Source organism: Eretmochelys imbricata, chromosome 3 (genome assembly GCF_965152235.1).
Source record: "Eretmochelys imbricata isolate rEreImb1 chromosome 3, rEreImb1.hap1, whole genome shotgun sequence".
NCBI classification, from domain to species: Eukaryota; Metazoa; Chordata; order Testudines; family Cheloniidae; genus Eretmochelys; species Eretmochelys imbricata.
The window spans coordinates 129,544,810-129,565,295 of record NC_135574.1 but is presented as its reverse complement, the minus strand read 5'-3'; the positions used below and the strand labels follow the sequence as shown (position 1 = coordinate 129,565,295).

Genomic DNA, 20,486 nt, shown 5'->3' with positions numbered 1-20,486 from the left:
CTCGGTTGAAATTTTTTTTGTGGGCCAGTACATGAGCTTGAGCATTTAAGTTTTTCTGCTCATTGTTTTTAGCTTTTACTTCAGCTTGGACAGTGAAACTACATGGTTGAAAGTTTCACTTTCCCATGCAATTGTTTCTCTTTACTTTTAAAAAAAATGTTATCTTTAGTTTCACCCAAACACTTCTAGTGTGCCTAGATTCAGTAACTTGTCTGTTATACTCAATTTCAGGCTCGTTCAGACATTGTTTCCTTTAAGTCAGTGATGTGTCAGCATTTTCTTAACAATGGAGATAAGCAGACTGTGGTTGATCTGAAACCCGATCACCTACTGCATGATTTACTTTGTGACCTGCCAGTTGAGTTAATGTACTTGATCACTCAGTGTGCATTTACTTTAATTACTGGTGCTTCTTGACCTCTCAATGTTTTGCAGTTATTGCTGCAGGGGATATAGTCCAGTTGGTTGAACAGTGGTGTGGGAAACTTAGTCCCTGCCCAACGGTTACAATCTGTGCATAGCACTGTGGAGGTGAACCTCTTGCAAATTGTATTTAATTTATATTGTGTGGCACATGTTGGTTTGTACAGTTTTTCAAAAATATTAAATAAGTTAATGGGGCTTCCAGCTATATGAAGTAGTATCACTAAGTCAGTGTTTTAGCTCTCGCAATTAGATTCCTCTTTGCCTATTTTTACACCAAATCCAGAAATATTCCATTGCTGTGAAGACACTCCACAGCAGTGGGTAGCTTAATTATTGAATTTGCTGTCAAAGTAAATTGACACATTATTCTACATGTTACAGTAGCTTTAAAAAGATTATCTGATATTTTTTTTTGAGAGTGCTTAATGGTGCTATGCAAATGTAGTTTCCCCCAATTCAGGTGGTTATTTAAAAGAAACTGAATCCCACCACACATGTTAGTTCTCTGCTGGAAGTAATTAACTGTCAGGTTGTCTTGGTGTATTAATATCTCAGAATAAATTCCCCTCTACAGTACCTTGGCTCATAGAAAGAGGTGTCCCCTTGAAAAGAGCACCCATATACACAAGAGGTATCAGTTTCATATTTACTTCTGTCTTGTGTACAATCCTGTCCTACCCCCAGCTTTATTTAAAAATTGATCTGTGTCGTATGGAATTATACTTTTATGTCTACAAGTTATTGAGACTAATTTCATGATAGCATAGTACACACCCGTGGGGCTTAAAACTAAAGAAATGGCTACCTAATCCTACTCTTGAAGAGGTGGATATTGCTATCACATCAACACTTACTACTTGATAACCAGCCACAAATCATTGACTAGAGCTGAATCATTCAAAGCGTTCCCAGTGAAGTACAACTAGAGTCCAGAAAAAGTGTTTGAACAGGGTAAGATATTTGGTCAGTTACTTTACAACATACTGGTGTTTAGAAACTTCAAGTTCTGGTACAATTTCACCAGCAACCTTGCAATCCTACCAAAGCTCCCTGACTTAAATGTTTGACATCCATTAGGCAATTTTCATAAAAGTAATCTTCCTGACCTAGTTTCACAAACAGATTCCAAGGCCAGATGGGACCACTGTGATCATGTAGGGAGTCTGACCTCCTCTAGAACATGTCAGATCTTTCCTATCCAGTGTTGATTTTCAAAATGGTCAGTGAAGAATCCACCACAATGATAAATTACTCATCATTAAAACTTTATACCTTATTTCCAGGCTGAAGTTGGCTAGCTTCAAATTGCAACCATTGGACAATGTTATACCTTTCTTAGCTAGATTGAAGTTATTAAATATTTGTTGCCCAGGTAGGTACTTACAACCTGTAATCAAATCACCCCTTAACCTTCTCTTTGTTAAGTTAAACAGATTGAGCTCCTTGGGTCTATCACTAAGGCATGTTTTCTAATCCTCTAATAATTCTCAGGGCTCCCTTCTGAACCCTCTCCAATTTGTCAACATCCTTCTTGAATTGCACCACAATTAGACACTGTATTCCAGCAGCAGTCACATCAGTGCCAAATACAAAGGTAAAATAACCTCTCTATTCTTACTCAGGAGTCCTGGAAGCAGTGACTGAAAGAGAGTCTGCCATCCTGCAAGTATGGCCCAACAGTTCTTTAAAAGCTCTGCAGAAGTAAACGATTAGCCACACAGAGGATTCAGGAATGCTACTACTGCTAAAGAAGCTGTAGCATCCATGAAGTCTCTAGCCCTTGCTTTAGTCAGGTCAAAACATTTTGTCGCTTTAACCAAATGTTCTGACATTCCCTTTGAATGTAAATCCATTCAGGTTTACTTACTGTGGCTTTGTCTGCTATCCTCAGGCCTGTAGTTCCCAAAGGATGCAGCTCAAGTTCTGTCTTCAGCATCCACTGAAGGAGATGTAGCAGTTAGGAATTACAAGTCCATCGCGCTACTGAAACTCATCTTAAAATAGTGCATGTCACTTAAGGGTTGGTTGTCCACTATTCTCAAAATAGCAGAATATCTTTACCACCACCACCACTTAGATTTCAATTCACATTTTCAGCAAAACATTAGCTATATATCAGATCTGCACAAATCACTACTTGTCATTCAGATGAAACAGAACTTCATACTAGAAGTCTTTAATAACACCAAGCAGAAGAGAAGATACTGTAAAAGTAAAGATATTCAAGAACCCCAGTGAAATCAGAATGTTAATACTGATGTCTAAAATACCCAACTGCTTATAACCAAACCAGATTGGGAGGATCACTATTTTGAGAAAATAGGGTCAAAAATCACATGGCAAATGCACTGCTTTAATACTGGCATGTTATTAAGAAAGTCATATAAAAGAGACTCAAGTATTCAGTACATTACATATTTCTACAGCATGCACTTACCACATTAACAGCAGCAAAGGTCAAGCAGGGTTACTTTTTAAAAGTCATTAAGGGTCTTCCCATAGAGTTTTATAAACAGTATTAATGTACATATAGAGCTGAAAAAACATGACATTTGTTTCCCGCCCCCCCCCCCCCCCCCCAAATATATACAGCTAGCCATTTTCATTAATAAATTTATTCTGTCCTGCTGAACCCTGGAAAGAGGGAATGTCTGGCACAAAAAAAAAACAAAAAAAAACTACAAATGGAGAACTTTGAAAAGTAACTTTAGAAGTAAGATTATAAAAACATTTATGAAAAAGATAAAAACTTACAGCAATTGAAGTGGTTTACACATTTGGGGTGGCATGGTTGCATTTGTCTCAAACCAACTTACCAATATTTGTGGGTGCCTAAAACCATTGACATTAAAATCAATCAAAAGCTAAAATATAAATAAAACTTGGAAGAGGTGCTCCAAGAACAGCTCAATAAAGCAATTCACCGTAACTCAGTAGACATAATCCATAAAAATAATAGTTTCCCATGAGTATCAGGGAAGTAGGCACTAACTGGAAAACACTCTGAGTCTTGGTGTTGCAGTTTGTAACTGAAAGTCCATCTCTTGTTACTACTGTGCCATACTCCATACCTTTTAAAATGTACCCCAAAAATTTCTTTGAAAGTATGTAAAAACTGTTACGTTGTCTTTCTGAATCCCTTTAAAATTGGATATATATTTTCAAATGCTTCATAAATTTCTGCTCTGACTTTAGCACCTAGAAACAAAAAAAATCAGAAAGTACATTTTGTGACAGTTATAACATACTTATATTTCACAATTAGTTATGATCCAGATACTGTACAGATGAGGCAGCTTCCAATCACACTTACACTATCTCTTCCCTGTTTCCCTACACTATTGGGATTGCTTTAAATTTGCAATTTTTGTTGGTTTGTTTTCTATTATCATGATTGAATAGTTTCATACGTCTAATAGAGTATAATTGTATTTATACCTGAGTGTTGAATACTTGTAGTTTATAGATTTCCTGTAGGCATTTCCTTGTTATAACTTCATATAATTTTATTCAGAAGAACGGCTTTTAGAACATAGTGTAAAAATAACTATAGCCTATAACCCATTTTTGCTCTCAGCATGTCCACCACACCAACAAACTGAGTAGTAAATAATACACAAATGAAACTTCAGAATTTAAAACCTTTCCAAATCAGAGAAGTGTAGTTGAGCATTCTAAAGACACTCTGAGTAAGAAAGATGTATGTTCCTGGTTTTGTAGCCTAACCCTAGACCGTTAAAAGCATCAGTGTTGGCTTGGTTACTTACCAGTTAAAACCACCTTTCCAGAAACAAAAATAAGCAGGACAATTCTTGGCTTGATCATTCGGTAGATTAAGCCAGGAAACAACTCTGGCTCATAACTGAAAGGAAAGAGAGAAGGTCAAGCAAATGCACAAACTAATCTGAAAGTGATGTTAGCTGATCAGATTCACTCTCCCCATGTTTAGCAACAGAAAACAGCTATCCCACCTTCACTTTTTTTTGGGGGGTGGGTGGGGGGGAGAAGAGAAGGCTCCACAAAGGTTTAGTGGGGAAGGATTAGCATCTGGCTGACAAAACCAGAGGCAAAGGAACAAGAGGAATCAAGGTGTAGGATACTCCCAATCTGCAATGGAACAATCTAACCAGTACAGTACACCCTTTTGAGATCACTAGATCAAGTGTTCAGCAATAATGAATCATACTAAGCTTTATTATTTACCTGCTAAACTGTTGATGTGTAAGTACCAATCCCTCTAATCTGATAGGAAATTTCACATCACAGCTTCCCACCATATTCTGAATCTTAAAATCCAAGAATTTTGCTGGAAAGCCCAGTTTTTGAACAACTCTGGCATATTTCCTTGCTGCCAATCTGGACTGCTCCTCGCTGAAGGGAGAAAAGACATTCATTGTATTCCCTCATGTAAGTATCACTGAAGTGACCAACTTTAAAAAGCAAATATATATATGTGGAAAAACTGAAGGGAATGAGGAGTGTAAAGCTGTATGCCAAAATACTCGTATACATTGTTAGCAACTACTAACAGTGCTTTCTATCCTGTTAATATCCTTTCAGCAGCCTCAAAATAATTATTTCACATTTTGGCCCTTACAGTTTATGAAATTAACAATAGAAGTATTCATTCTCTACAAATCCCCCTCTCAATATGCTACCAGAGTCCTATTCTCCCCTATCCACCCTTAGTCTACAAGGCCTAGTAAAACGTTGTAACTGAATTCTTTAGTCTGATTATTTTGTCCTTCCTTTCTGGATGGTTGCTCTCTGCTCTTCTTTTCACAGAGTAAAGCTTCTTTCTTGGCCACTGGGTCTAGGTCTATTTTAATTATTTTTAAATCTCTGTAAAGCATCCAGCTGCAGTGAGGAGCATTATATAAGCCAGTGATACTCAGACCTCAGTGCTTGAGGGGGGTCAAATCAGCATTACCCAAAAGAGCCACAGTAGGGTGAATTCATTTACTATAGTACTATATAGTCATATTTAAACAATATGAAGGGAAATATTTAGTTTTTATATACATATATACTCACAGCAAAATGACTTATTTTATCAACTACAATTAGTTAACAACATAGTAAAAGCATCCTGATTGGTTGTTAATTAAATCACACCCTGTTTTAATATCATGTACTGCAAAGACACAGAAGACACATTAAAGAGCCTCTTGCAGCTCACAAGCCTCAGTCTGAGTATCTCTGATACAAGCAAATAAACAAACCCTAGTATAACTTCACCATCAAGTGCACAGCACATTAACTCCTTGCACCTCTGTAAGGCAAATATAATGATTTTACAAATGGGGAATCTGAGGCATACTGGTTAAGTACCTAAGATCACATAAATCAGTGACCAGTCAGTGTAGAAACCAGACAGGATGGATTGTTTTCATTCAAGATTTAAAGTCAATAGTAAAAAATGCTTCATTAGAATTAAACTAAATTTGTGTAAAAAATTAAAACTAAAAAGATGCACTCGGTCAGTAGTAGTAAAGCCCAAACATTTTGGTAATCCTCTTGATCTCTTCAAATGAAAGGTAGCCTGTCACAAAAGTTGGACAACACATATATGCCTTATTCAAATAGTGACTGGGCTTAGTCAATTAAATTCCTTCAGTCTTTAATTTTTACAGTAAAAATGGAGAAATGTTATGTTTGTAACTAGAGAAACCAGGTGGGTGAGGTTAATATCTTTTAATTGGACTTTTGTCCAATAAGAAGAGCTCTGTATAAGCTCGAAAGCTTGTCTCCCTCACAAACAGAAGTTGGTCCAACAGATATTACTTCACCCACCTTGTTTCTCTAATATTCTGGTACTGACACAGCTATCACAACACTGCACATCTCTAGCTAGACATTCATCAAAACACAACATAGTTAAACCATATTGTTAAAGCTAAACATTAAAGTCAAGGAGTTTAGGGATTTTCTTCAGCTTTTTCTTTAAACTAGGCTTTTCCTTTTAATGGATTTTTAATATTCAACAATATGTGCATTGGCATTTGAAAGTTATAAAAATACTTTCAATGCTTTCTTATTCCATGAAGAACCCCAATACTCTCTCTAGGAAATCACATAGCTATCAGTATTACACTGTGTGGTGTAGTTATTGGCTGGTGGAAAAATGTAATAACTTCACGGCTTGGATTTAATGTATCATGTTTTGTTAAGCCATGCATTCATACTAATGGAAAATCAGAGGGTAGCACTGGGAACACTGTTCAGGTATCATGCTCTGCCCAGATTGCATATGAAGTGAGTATATCTTGCTTCACTCTACAGGATCCCCTTTGGCCAGTGCAGAAGCACTGACAAGCTCCAGGAGGAGGGGCCTCTGAACATGGGAACCTGTGAGGGTCATCATGATTGATTTGGGATGGATGAGGGAAATTACTGAGAAGTCAGATCACTCTCCTCCACCCGCTCAGACGTTTCTCAGAGGCATTAGTGCACACCTACAATTCTGTGCCTGTAACATTCCATTTTTAAAATGAGGGCTTTGTTTTAATGAGAATAGGTGAAACCATAGAAGTTTCTAAAGCCTGCACCCCATTTGGACGATGGCACATACACCAAAAATGCTGTTCTAACTTAATCAATTATTTGGAAAGAAGTGTCTGGGCTGCCAAGCTTGCTTGTAGGTCAAGATATAGCCAATGCCAGTAAACACTGTAGACTGGAATGGTCAATTGATCCTGAATTACAAGCTGATTAATGAGCAGTTACAAGTTAGTTACACAAACCTTTTTGCCCCTGTGCACACCATTTTTCCGGAGCTGAATATAAGTGCAGTAGTTCGTGGTTCTCTTATTCTCATGATGACAGCAGCAAAACGCTGAAATGCATAACTTGAAGCTGTTAGTGATATTATTGCTAGAAGAATTCTATACAAATAAATGCATTACTAAATTTTAAACAGTATTAACCAACTTAGTACTATACTTTCCACTTACGCAGCCTTCTTAATTCTGAAAGCGCTGTCAACTTGAGATCTAAACCATTTTAAAAAATGAATGAAAAGTAGCTTTAAACACTATGCCTGACTCCCCTTGCAAAAATGTGCTTTTACAATCACATTTTCCTTTTTTATTAAAATGTTTCTTTTACTGTGTGAAAGACCGATATAGACAAGAAGAAATCTTACTATAAAAAGGGAACAAATTATTCTATACCGTGTGTTGTGAAATGCACCAAATTATTTGAAAAAAGTAACAGACTCTCTGCAATCTTTCAGTTATATTAACATTGCTTGTGACAATCAATTTCCAGACAGAAGTTTGATTTTGTCCCTTTAAGCCTCAACACCCTTGCAAGGTACAAAACTCTTAGATCTTCATTTTACTGATGAGAAACTAAAACAGGGAAATTGAAGGATTGTCCAACCTCAGAATGTTGGTTATGTTATGGGTAGAAACCAGAAGCCAAATTCTTGTCAATGGAAGTCAGCTGAATTACTTCAAACACACACCAGTAGCATCATTACTCATAGTTCCGGGCTGTAATCTCCATGTGTAGAAATTTAAGCCCACATTTGAGTGAACTACGGTTTTAAATTGTGTTTGGATATTGGCATGAGTAATAGGCCCAAAGCATGTGACCAAAAAGAATGAACTCATGAGAAGGATTGTGTATGTTAAACTTGTATTGACCCTTTGCAAATTACCAGCGTTCTCTTATTTAACATTTGGGAAATAAAGAAAACATGGTTAACTGGGCACCAGGTGCAGTAAATAATTGGTTAGAAATGCTTAGTCCAGTAGTTGGAAAAAATATGGGAAGTGAGATAAGGGAAATACCCCTGAATAAAGTGCAGCCCTCAACTGCTTCAGCTAACTTCAGCTAAGGCCCAATAACCAACAATGATGTCACTTGTTAGTTATAATGTATTAAAAAAAGCAAGGCTTCCTAAGTGTTTTGTCAGAGCTTTTCCCTAGCCCTCTGGAACCATGCCATGAAGGGAAGGGGTCTTCCAGGCGTGATCCAATTGAGAGTATATTTAGACAATACTTATAACTGTATCGTGGTAGGGTATAGAATATAGGTGTGTAGATATGCTTATGTTTGTATTTTGGTTGTAACTAGCACCATGTGGCCTTTTGACTCAAAGGAATGCTTGTGTGGAAAATGACTTGTGGTAAACCTTAATAAAATTATTAGGAAAATTATTTCCAACACTGCTGCTTAATTTTTATTTATGCAGGGTACCACAACACTAATTTAACCATAAATTCCTTTATTAAATCCAGAGGCCAAATGGTATTTATACAAATTGCTCTAAACATGCTTAAATACCAAGCAATTTACTTCATCCAAGCAGTAACAAAACATGTGATCAAGATATTTACAAACAGACTAAACCCAGGGGTGCTTAGATCCATATTGGTCAGCTTGATCAGGCAGGTATTAACATATGAACCCCTTTAAGAGTTTACTTTTTTATACCCTTTAACAAACAAGTGATGTCACTGCCAATGATCAGACCTTAGCTAAGGCAAAATGAAGCAGTTTCTCATATAGTTAATTTACTGCACCTGGCACCCAATTAACCATGTTTTATTTCTATTACCGGTTTCAGAGTAGCAGCCGTGTTAGTCTGTATTCGCAAAAAGAAAAGGAGTACTTGTGGCACCTTAGAGACTAACCAATTTATTTGAGCATAAGCTTTCGTGAGCTACAGCTCACTTCATCGGATGCATGCAGTACTTCAACCCAAACCTTAAATAAGAGAACACCCTTATTTTGAAGGGTCACTACAAATTTAACACAACAACTCTTCTTTCTCCCAAGCTCATTCTTTTTGGTCACATGCCTTGGGGCCTATTGCTCATGCGAATATCCCAACTCAATTTAAAATCATCATTCACCCGATCTAATGTGGAGCTATTATCCTACAACCACACTACACTTCCTTGTAAATGCAGATGAATGGCTTGAAAGCTAGAGATACTATAAATTCCTTAAAAGGTTTTTAGATTAAACAATAAAGGTTGATAAACATTGAATTATCATCAAAACAGAGTGAATAACAAATCCCTCATCTTGATTATCCAAGTTCAAACTTTACATAGCCTACCTACCTTAAAAACAACAATAGCATCATGCTGTTGCCCCAAACTACTCTTGCTGAAGTCACATCCCACTTACATGTGGTTGTGTAACTAATGTTTTGCCTTTATGGAAATAAGCTATAGTACAACTATGGCTACCATCTCAAATTTACATAAGCATGTGCTTTTATTGTTCTATGACTAGAGTTTAAACTAGCACTTCCCTTGTCCAGGGCCTTAAAAAAAAAATCCACACCCCCACTACTAAGTAGGAACTTTTCCCGAAGGCAAGAGACATCAATTCTGCAACATTAAAGCTTTCATTTGAAAAAAAATTAGTTGCAAAGAACCTTCCTAACAAGAAAGGAGTACAAAAGCTGAAGCAATGACATTTCCCTGATCCAGTTAAAGGACAGCTCCAGGTCCTCTACTTGCTGTTCAGAGCTTCCCAAGCTGTAGAAAAGAGAAAATAAACTACAGCCATCCATTTTTACTGCTGATATTTAGAATCTTGTGGACAAGAGCAAAATGGACCAAAAAAAATAATCAGGGTACTGTCAGTTTTGCTTCTTCATCAGAAACCTCTAACCATCAGCTCAGAAACACACTGGCGCTACGAGGTAAGAAGGCCCAAAAATGGAGGTTGGAGGAGAGGTGAAGTGACTCCATGCTGAGGGAGGGGCTGACCCCTGCGCATCCCTAAGTCTCTGGGGTGGCAATGCAGCACAGAAAAAGCATTGCTTCTTCTCCAGCAGAGGGACTGAAGTACAGATATGTAATGATATGAAAGATGGAACTCCCGATCATTGTCCAGGAACAGCAAACCCCGCTTTCCAGCAGCTCGAAATATGGAGAGAGAGAGTTTCCACCACACCATTATAGAAACCTTCTTACCCAAGTGTGTATATAACTTGAGTAATCTGGTCTTTTACAAAAAGAAAAGGAGTACTTGTGGCACCTTAGAGACTAACCAATTTATTTGAGCATGAGCTTTCGTGAGCTACAGCTCACTTCATCGGATGCGTACCGTGGAAACTGCAGCAGACATTATATACACACAGAGATCATGAAACAATACCTCCTCCCACCCCACTGTCCTGCTGGTAATAGCTTATCTAAAGTGATCATCAAGTTGGGCCATTTCCAGCACAAATCCAGGTAAAAAGCTCATGCTCAAATAAATTGGTTAGTCTCTAAGGTGCCACAAGTACTCCTTTTCTTTTAGTATTCTAATTGCCCTGTTAACACATGTTAAAAGAGCTAACAATGTTAGGAACCATTAGGAAAGATAGAAAATATCATCAATATATCCATGCTACGCCCACACTGAGTCCTGGTTGCAGTTTTGGTTGCCCCATCTCAAAAAAGATACTGAAATTGGAAAAGATACAGAAAAGGGAAGAAAAATGATTAGGAACAACTTCCATATGAGGAGAGATTAAGAAGACTGGTACTGTTCAGCTTAGAGAGAGGCTATAAAATCATGAATGGCAGGGAGACAGTGAATAAGGAAGTGTTATTTACCCTTTCACATAACATAAGAACAAGGGGTCACTCAAAGAAATTAAGGGGCACCATGTTTAAAACTAACATCTGGCAGTACTTCACACAACACACAGTCAAGCTATAGAACTTCTTGCTAGGAAATGCTGCGAAGGCCAAAACTATAACTGGGTTCACAGAAGAACTAGACAAGTTCATGAGGATAGCTCCATCAATAACTCTTAGTCAAGATGGTCAGGGACACAACCCCATACTGCCAGAAGCTGGGACTGGATGACAGCGAATGGATCACCTGATAAATGCCCTGTTCTGTTCATTCCCTCTGAAGCATCTGGCACTGGCCACTGTTGGAAGACAAAATACTGCGCTAGATGGACCATTGGTCTGACCTAGTATGGCCATTTTTGTGTATTAGCTAATACACATTTTTAGACACTCTCCCTGCCTCACACTAGTGAGGACAAGGCCTTCGTAGCAGGGACCCTGTTGTAACGGATACAGCAATTTCCTGAAACATCCTTGATTGACCTTATTGTATTAAGTTTATGCATTACTGTGGGCTGGGATCATATGTAACCTCTCTAGGGAAAAGACGTGACAGATGTGAGACCAGGGTGTTCAAAACACTATTGAAAATATGCCAGACAAGTATGGACATTTGGGGCAATAAGCGTTACATGGATTTCCTAGGGAATCCCTATGGAGAGGTTAACGCAAATTCCCCAGTGCCAGTTATTCAAAAACCCAGCCTTCTGAAAAGGCATGAGGAATGGGTCCATTGTCTGCTGATCACTTGTTGCAAAAGGCCAGTATCAAAGGCCTGATCTGTATAAGGAACAGCTGATCTGCTCAATCTGCTTTCTGGCTCAAGATCTAAGACAAATGAACTTGTAACCATGGGGAAAACCCAGTTGTGGGTTTTGAAGGATGAAAACATACTAGAGCCCTAAGTTAGAAATGGGAGTGACCTCTGGTAAGCTTTTTAGCATGTATTTTAGTTCTCTTAGTGTTTAATATGTTTTCTCTGTAAATGCTTTCTCCGTAAGCATAAATGTGCTAGCACAGTAGGACCTGTGTGGCAAATTACAACTGCGGGCAACACACTGGTCATACCCATCAAAGAGATGGCAAAAAGGCAGTCTGGCTTGCTGGGGATATCAGTGTAAATCAGGGAGCTGTGCAGCCTTAAAAACCCTTGTCAGAATGCACTGAGATGTGGGTCTCTGCCCAGGAGGCCTGATGGCTGGGCACTGGAAACCTGTAAATCAGTGCCCTTGGTGGACCATGGAAGGGGGAAATACAGGTGCAGTTGCCCTGAAACTGACACCTGTCTTCTTATAGGTTCACATAGCACCTAGCACCACGGGGCCCTGATTTGGTCGTTTGACTGCTACGATAATGCAAATCTCAGTTGAATATCATGGAACCAAAAAGAGAAGTGAATCTTGGGAGGGACTGGTTGCCAGCCATGTTAACAACTGTGCTCAAACACCATCAATTCATAGTGCAGAGCAGGGGTTCTCAAACTTCATTGCACCGCGACCCCCTTATGACAACAAAAAGTATTACATGACCCCAGGAGGGGGGACTGAAGCCTGAGCCCCACCACTCTTGGGGTGAGGGGGGAGGAGAAAAGCTTAAGCACTTCAGCCCCAGGTTACAGGAGGCCTGTAACCTGAGCCCTGCCACCCAGGGCTGAAACCCTCAGGCTTTGGCTTCAACCCTGGGCAGTGGCGGTCGGGCTTCAGCTTCCATCCCGGGTGGTGCGGGTTTGGCCCCGGGCCCCAGCAAGTCTGAACCAGCCCTGACGACCCCATTAAAATGGGGTCATGACCCACAATTTGAGAACCGCTGGCTTAGAGGCTCTAAGAAGCCACGGCTCTTGGCTTTGAACTACACAGACCCACAATGGAAACAAATAAATTTGACTCTACAATTACACTTGAGGATGGAGATGGTAAAGAAGTGGGAGGTAGGAGCCCCTGAGAGCAGGAAGCACATGACTCCCTGTTTAAACTACTACAGACAGGTCTACACAAGAAGCTTTTGCCAATCTAGCAACATTGGTTACGGGTGTGATTTTTCTACACCAGCAAAAGCCCCAGTGTAGACACAGATATACCAGTACAGAAATGCTTTTTCCAGTACAACTCATTTCACTTCCTGAACCAATATAAGCTCTACTGACAATCTCTTTTTATAAGGTCTTTTTTCTCATATAAACATTGACAATAGGTGGGTTTTGCTGGTATAGCTCTATGATCAAAATTTTTAAAAGCAGACTACGCTTAAGACTTGTTTCATTGATGGCTAGTGAAAAGTCTGTCCCCCATTCAAATCTAATACATCTCTCTTACCTTGGGATTGTATTCGGCATTTCGGGCTCGAAGCGCAATGGTTTTTAGGTCAAGTTTGCAACCAAGATTCACAGTGGATACAATATTCCTGAAGACAAGTTAGAGAGATTAGTTGGTAAGGCTAGATTTAATGAAGGATTCCTGGAATCTCTCTCTTTTTAAACCTTACATGACTAGATACTGAGATTTTGCTGTTCAAGCAGGGTTGATTGGGTCAGATACATCTGTAGTTTAACACTATTGACTGTGATGGAGTTACACCGAGGATTAGTTTAGCACATGGGTGGTAGCAACGATCAAACTGATTTACATTAAAGTTCTCTCAATTTTCCCCACATATCACAAGGTTCCCATCTTTCTCAACAGTTAAAAACAAAGGATTTTTGTTAATTTAGAGAGCTAATTTGAGTTTATATCACAGCATATTACAGGGGTTGGCAGCCTTTGGCACCCGGCCCGTCAGGGTGAAGCCGCTGGCGGGTCAGGCCGGTTTGTTTATCTGGAGCATCCGCAGGCACGGAGCCCTGCAGCTCCCACTGGCCGTGGTTTGCTGTTCCTGGCCAATGGGAGCTGCGGGAAGCAGTGGTTAGCACATCCCTTGGCCCATGCCGCTTCCCGCAGCTCCCATTGGCCAGGAACAGCGAACCGCAGCCAGTGGGAGCTGCGGGGCTCCATGCCTGCGGATGCGCCAGATAAACAAACCGGCCTAGCCTGCCAACGGCTTTACCCTGACAGTCCAGGTGCAAAAGGTTGCCGACCCCTTGCATATTAGAATGTCATCTGCACTCAAAAATAAGGTTGAGTACAAAATGCCCACTGGCACTTTTTCTATAAGTTGCCATAAAAGAAAAAGAGTTTAATTAGTGTTTTCCCTTTATTGCTAAGTACAGTGAAAAAGATTTTCAGATCCAATGCCTTGAACTAATTCTATATTTTTCTTCCCTGAACATAAATTCATACTCCGTAGTCAACTAGAAAACAAGACAAAATATTAGAGACAATTCCATCTATAGTTGACTAACAGGGTTTTTTCCCCCTTTTAATTCTCTTTCCACAATAGATATATATTTTCAATTTTAATAAGCCTCTCATTAACAAACTAGTATAACCAGGAGACAGAGGTTATTTTAAAAACACACAATATGCAAGCTTTCAATAGGTTACAGCTGAGAATACATTTAAGGCTATATGTATTTTGGAATATTAGATTGTCAATTCGGATTACATTTTACGCCAGGTTTGTTGGGACTTTGGAAACCGAATATAGCCGAAAACAGTTACAGCATTATAAAGCTACCACATGAAGACATAGGATGACATTAAGCGGCCCAACCCAGTGCATATTAGATATATGGCTAACAAAGACCAGCAGAAGTCCCACTTCTACTAAATCATCAGAGTCACTAAATCTTTAAAAGGCTCATTGTATGGGAGGAAGAGAATATATAATAAAAAGATATGAAGCACACTCACTGCAGCTGTGGCACAATCCCAGAGCTCTCAGATGCAGGTGTTGCAGGCGTTATTGGGGTCATAGGCGTCATGGGAGAGGAATAGAGTGGCGTGGTTCCTGGTAAAGGAGCTGTCGTAAGCGTCTGTGAATGGAAGAGCTGTGGCGTTTGACTGGATGTTCCCTGTGTGGCTTGCTGCGATGTGGACTGTTGTGCTGCTTGCTGCTGCTGCCTCTGCTGTTCCTCCAGAATAGACAGACTGTTGCTGCTTTGGACAGGCTGTGGTGTCAGTCCAGTGCCATAGGGCATCATTGGGCTAAAAATTGGAATTCCAGGAGTCATGGCACCCTAAAGAAGAGAGTATAAAGAATAAAGCATGAGTTCAGTCGAGTCCATTTACTTTTATGAGAAAAATCAAACATTTGTTGCATAAGGTTAAGAACAAGAATGGTGGTTTGTACATGTCCAGCCTGAGTGGGGATAAGGGCATGTCTACACTGCAAAATTATGTCGACCTAACATACGCTGGCATACTGTTGCCACAGTAATTAAATCACTTTTGCTTGTACACACCACACTCCTTGAGTCAACGGCGAGCGTCCTCACCAGGAGCGCTTGTACTGATTGTACAGGCAGTGTGGGGCATTATGGGACAGCTTCTGAAGGGCAGTAACAGTCAACGTAAGCAACACTGTATCTACACTGACACTGCGTCGACCGAACTACATCAACGTTGATTCTATGCCTCTCATGGAGGTGGAGTTAAGTCAGCCTAGCAGGGCAGTTATGTCAGCAGGAGTGGAAATTTTAGAGTAGATACTTGCATAGTTAGGTCGACATAAGCTGCCTTGTGTCAACCTAATTCTGTAGCGTAGGCCAGGCCTTAGAAGCTCATTTTACTGGACAGTACTTAGAATTATTTTTTATCTCCATTAAATTATCCAGTCAAGTACTCCTCTCCACTAGCCAGTGAAGCATTATTCTCTTCAGTGTATACTCCAGGGCTTTGTTTTCCTGATGAATATGCTAATATCTAACAGCTCTCACTTAAAAAAAACAAAAACAAACCTAGTTAATTTGGTGCTTGTGGAAAATGCCTACTTAAAAGCCCAGAAGATTGAAGTTGTCCTTTTATAAAAAGAAGAGATACAGCATTAGCAGTGGCAGCTTCCTTATATCACCTTGTAGGTATGCTTCAAAACGTGAGCAGGAGAGAATCTCCAGAAATTAAAAGGGAATTCAGGCTCATGTCAATTTAATGCTCAGTTGTCTGACCAAAGAAACTAATTGGGGTGCCACTGGCAGTGATATTTGGGGGTGATGGGCACTCCAGGCTCAAATTTTTGAAATTCAAATATTTCAGACGTTACCACTAAAATGGACTTAACATTCGTTTTACTTAAATGTAAACAGAGAAAGAATGAGAATTCCATATATTTGTATATTTCTGAAATCTCCATTCATGTAAACCTTAAGTTTACAAAAACGTATTTTTCTATTTAATTAATTTGCTTACGCTGTGCATCTGAATAATCAGTTTCTCCCTTTCCACTACATAACGTGTTTACATTAAAGTCAATGGAATTACATCAAGGATGAATGTTTCTCCCATACTGAAGAGATCCTTATAAACATTACAGGGAAGTAGAAAAACCCTTAAGAATTTTCTTTTGTGTGTGTGCATGTGAAAGAGGGCTTTACCACAAAGTGGATTTATTTTTTTTAATTAGTTAATTGTCAACTGGATTTTTTTTTAGTGCCCTATTAATATTCTTCTGTTTTAGATAAGCAATTCACACAAGAAAATTTGATATTTGCAGAACAATTGTACTTTAACATCTGGAAAATGAGAATACTGTTAAAAACCCAATTGCAATGAAATTGTAGTTTAATCTAAAACAAAAAAAATAGTAATCTACATGTTTGAAGATGAAATGGAGGAAAATACTCCAGAGATTACAACTAACTACTTTTTATCTTAGTACCCGTTATCCTATAAAGTAATTCCAGAAGCAACAAATGTTAAACTCTTCTCTAGCAAATAAGCACGTTCATATTGCTAGGTTCTAAACAATCTTTCCTATCCATAAGCATCCATACTGTTACTCAAGACAGGTTACATGCAAGAAACTGAAATCTCTTTTACAAAGAAATTAATCTCATGAGTAAATTTGAAATAATTTGCGGGGTTTTTTTACCTGAGGGGATGCTAACCCCTGGGCGTAGGGCGGTAAGCTGTTGTTCTGATCCATGATTCCAGTTACTTCTTTGGTCGGGATAGAAATAATTCCACCAATTCAATAAAAAATAATTCCACACCCTCACGGGTTTTTTCCCCCCTAAAGCATTCCAGCAATTAGTTTCTCAGCCACTCTTGAAACGTTATGAAAACATCAGCTCCAGAAAAGTCTGTGTAGTAAGTCTAAAATACAAGCCAAAACCTGAAAGGGAAAAAGTAGTCTCTTGATAACCGTATGTTTAAAAAACTTGTACGATTACATCCAGCTGCCATTTAACATAGCAGTCCTTAAATATGTTTCTTTGTGCACATTATACTGCCTTTGAAACCTCACTCCCACCAAGAACTTATGTAGGTGTGTGACTTTACACATACGAACAGGCCCATTGGAGTCAGTGGGACTACACACATGTCTAAGGGCTGGTCTACAGTAGAAAGTTGGATTGACCTAGCTACATTGCTCAGGGGTCTGAAAAATTCACATCTGAGACACACAGTTCCCCTTTTCTACACCTATCCCTGGTGTAGAAAGCTGTAGGTCAGTGGGAGGATTCTTCCATCAACCTACTTACTGCCTCTCGGAGAGATGGATTTACGAGAGATGGAAAAACCCCCCTTCCATTGCTGTAGTTAGTGTCTATGCTACAGCAGCGCACCTGTGCCACTGTAGCATTTCTAATGTAGACATACCCTAAGTGTTCGCAGGGCTAAGCCTTTAGTTATAATGATTTCAAACTTTGCCACCAAAACACATGTAATATATTTCATTTAAGTTTTAAACATAATGTAGCAGAAATCTATGTTTGTAGATTCATTCATATAATATTAAAATTATTGTGTCTTAATATTTCACTAAAAGATTACATGTTCGCATTAAAATTAATACGAGATACTCAAATGTTGCACAAATTTTACCAAGATACTAAATAAAGTGAATTTGATATTTATAGCTCATCATATATTGATTAGTGCTTCCAAAACACAGCAGACCCAACTCTATTCTCAACTGCACCAGTTCGACTCAACTGATTTCAGTCACAGTGCCCTGGTACAACCGAGGGTAGAATTTGGTCTGATTTTTTCGAAATGGCACCAAAGTACTTCCATATGTTTTTTAAATTATTTTAAATCTACAGTAACTTCACTAGTTTGAAACCAAGATTTCTAGTCCTTGTGCTTGTACATTCATTTGTTGTTGTGGGATTGTTCTTGAAGCCTGAGCTGCTGGAAATGATTTAACAACAAAACATTATTAAAATCAGAAAGAAAAAAGAATCTCGTTTTCCAACTCCAGATAAAAAAATGAAGCACTGAGACATTTCACCAAAGAATTACATGCACCGTACAGAGTAGAAAAAAAGTTAGAAAAAAATTGGGGTTTTCCAATTGACATATATGCATATCTTTTTAATGCACACAGCAATCTTCTGATTTTCCTGAATTACACTGCTGCACTAACAACAGGGCAGTTAGAAGCTTAAAATAGAATACCCCCCTATCAAACACTTCTAGTAACTTTCAGCTTCCTGAAACAATTACCTGTTGGGCTGAAATCTCAGACTCACTTCCAGCCCTGAGGTAAATGTTCTGAAAGTTTGAAGAAAACCTGTTCAGCTGCTTATTTTTATCAGGGATTCCTTGACCCACCGTTAGTAGAAAGACTAGACAAAGGTCTTGCAACACAGTGTAAATAAGGCCTGTTTTGAGTTTAGCTACATTTGTGCAAGGAACAAATTCCACAGGCAAGGGACTTCTGAGGATATCCTGCCTTCAGCGCCACTGAGCTTCCCCCCTTAGTACTAAGCATTAACACAAAATAATGCATATGAAGTTATAGCAAGAGGAACTCTTTAAACATGAATGGAACTTGTGTACTTATGGATAGCCTGAACCAATACTTCTGATGGAAGAATATCCCACTAACTTCAACAGGAGGTTTGACTATGTAATAATACTTAGTAATTGCATAGCATGTTTCATCTTCAAAGCACTTAACAATAAGCTTCATAATAATCTAATATTGTACATAATTATGTTACCCCAAAATACTGTAATGAAACCTGATTTACCCTCCCTTTCACTATGAGGGTGATCATGAACACCTCAGGATATATTATTTGGCTAACAAATAACTAATCTCCTCAGGCGGCTGGGTGAGGGCTGATTTGCCAATACTGCCTTGTTCCCATTTTGCAGATGGGGAAAGAGACAAGGCAGCTTAGTGACTCGTCCAACATCACACCGAGGGAGTCAGTGTCACTGGCCAAATCAGAATTACTGTTGCCGACATACTACAGTGATGGGCTAATCGGGACGACACTGAACTCATCAGTGCCCCCCAATCCTGTCTCCAACCCTCCTAGTCACGCCAACAGGCTCAGGAAGGCCAGAGCACCAGAGAGGGGCTAGATAACAGGCGTACAGAAAGAAGCGCAGCTTCTCTTTTCTGCACACAAGAGGTTTTACAAGACGGCGCTCCCCCGACAAGCCTGTGCGAGGAAAGCCCCAGAAAGGCCGCGCTCAGCTCGGGGATGGGAACCCACCTCTCACTGTCTGGCCTCGGGCAAAGGCACCGCGGCCTCCGCGCGGCACGGCCGGGATCGCTCCCGGGCGGCGGGAAGGGGCCGAGACTGAGCCTGAGCCCGGGCCCGGGCCGCCCCGCGCGAAGCGTGGCCGGTGTAGCCCGCGGGGAGAAGCGGCCGCGGGGTCGGACCGGGGTCGGCGGGCGCTGCCCAGTCCCGTCCCGGAGGAAGCCGGGGCTATGGGGGCAGGTTCGGGACGGGGGAGCCTCGCACCACGCGTCGGCGGCGTCGGCGGCGGCTGCCGGCCCCGGGAGAGACACGCGCCCCGCCGCTGCCTCGGGACCCCGCGGGCTCTGCCCGGGGCTGGGGGGGGGGTTCGGTACCTGCCGCTCCAGCTCCCCCCAGGCGCTGCACAGACCCAGCGGCGGCGCTGAACCCCACCTGCTGCAGCCCGCCCCCGCGCCCTCCTCCGGCGCGCGCATAACGCGTCACTTCCGCCCGCAGCCGCCCGGGCCCTTTCCCGCGGTGGCCACCCCAAGCGAGGGCGAAGCTGGGAGGAGAAGCCCCGGGAGAGGCCCCGATCCGGCCTCCGCTGCGCCGCGCGGGCCAGTGGGCCCCGGCCGCCCGCCCGCCCCAGCGCGGGGCCCCCACTGGGGGATGTTTATTGCCAGAGAACCCAGCGCCCGCAAATAAAACACACCCCCAAAACCACCCGCTGCGAACAGCCCCGGGCCGCAGCCCCCCCAGCGGTCACAGCCCCCGCCATGTCTGTATTTGGTTTATTGCATTTCACCGCCAGCTCCCACTGCCCCGCAGAGCCGGGTGTGGGCAGAGGTGCCACCTCTGCGGGACCAACAACGGGGGCAATGCGGGATGATCCTTAGCCCATGAATCCGGACAGCTGGCAGTGTGTCCTGAGCACCCTACAGATCCCCTGGCAC

At 40.8% G+C, this 20,486-nt stretch overlaps 1 protein-coding gene across 3 annotated transcripts; it reads right to left on the bottom strand.

Moving 5' to 3' along the window:
- Positions 1-3,002: 3,002 nt before the first annotated feature.
- TBP (TATA-box binding protein) lies at positions 3,003-20,017 on the bottom strand. Of its 3 annotated transcripts, none has more exons than XM_077813367.1 (8): positions 19,929-20,017; positions 16,983-17,225; positions 14,807-15,132; positions 13,334-13,421; positions 7,170-7,261; positions 4,630-4,797; positions 4,194-4,288; positions 3,003-3,624 (listed from the first exon to the last, which is right to left on the bottom strand). In XM_077813367.1, the coding sequence occupies exons 2-8, from the start codon at positions 17,034-17,036 to the stop codon at positions 3,545-3,547; spliced, it is 903 nt and encodes a 300-aa protein (XP_077669493.1). In that variant the 5' UTR covers positions 17,037-17,225; positions 19,929-20,017; the 3' UTR covers positions 3,003-3,544. The 3 variants fall into 3 exon arrangements, with proteins under 3 accessions (XP_077669493.1, XP_077669496.1, XP_077669494.1); XM_077813370.1 differs by having other exon boundaries at positions 19,987-20,006; XM_077813368.1 differs by lacking the exon at positions 19,929-20,017 and adding an exon at positions 19,567-19,816.
- Between the last annotated feature and the right edge of the window lie 469 nt (positions 20,018-20,486).

Bases quoted from the DNA above. Each gene is read 5' to 3' on its own strand.
- TBP (XM_077813367.1), bottom strand. From the start codon at position 17,036: ATGGATCAGAACAACAGCTTACCGCCCTACGCCCAGGGGTTAGCATCC. The intron at 13,422-14,806 runs GTGAGTGTGCTT...ACTTGTCTTCAG, and splicing joins GGGATTGTGCCACAGCTGCA to GAATATTGTATCCACTGTGA. The intron at 4,798-7,169 runs GTTTGTGTAACT...TTCTCCCTTCAG, and splicing joins GTGTGCACAGGGGCAAAAAG to CGAGGAGCAGTCCAGATTGG.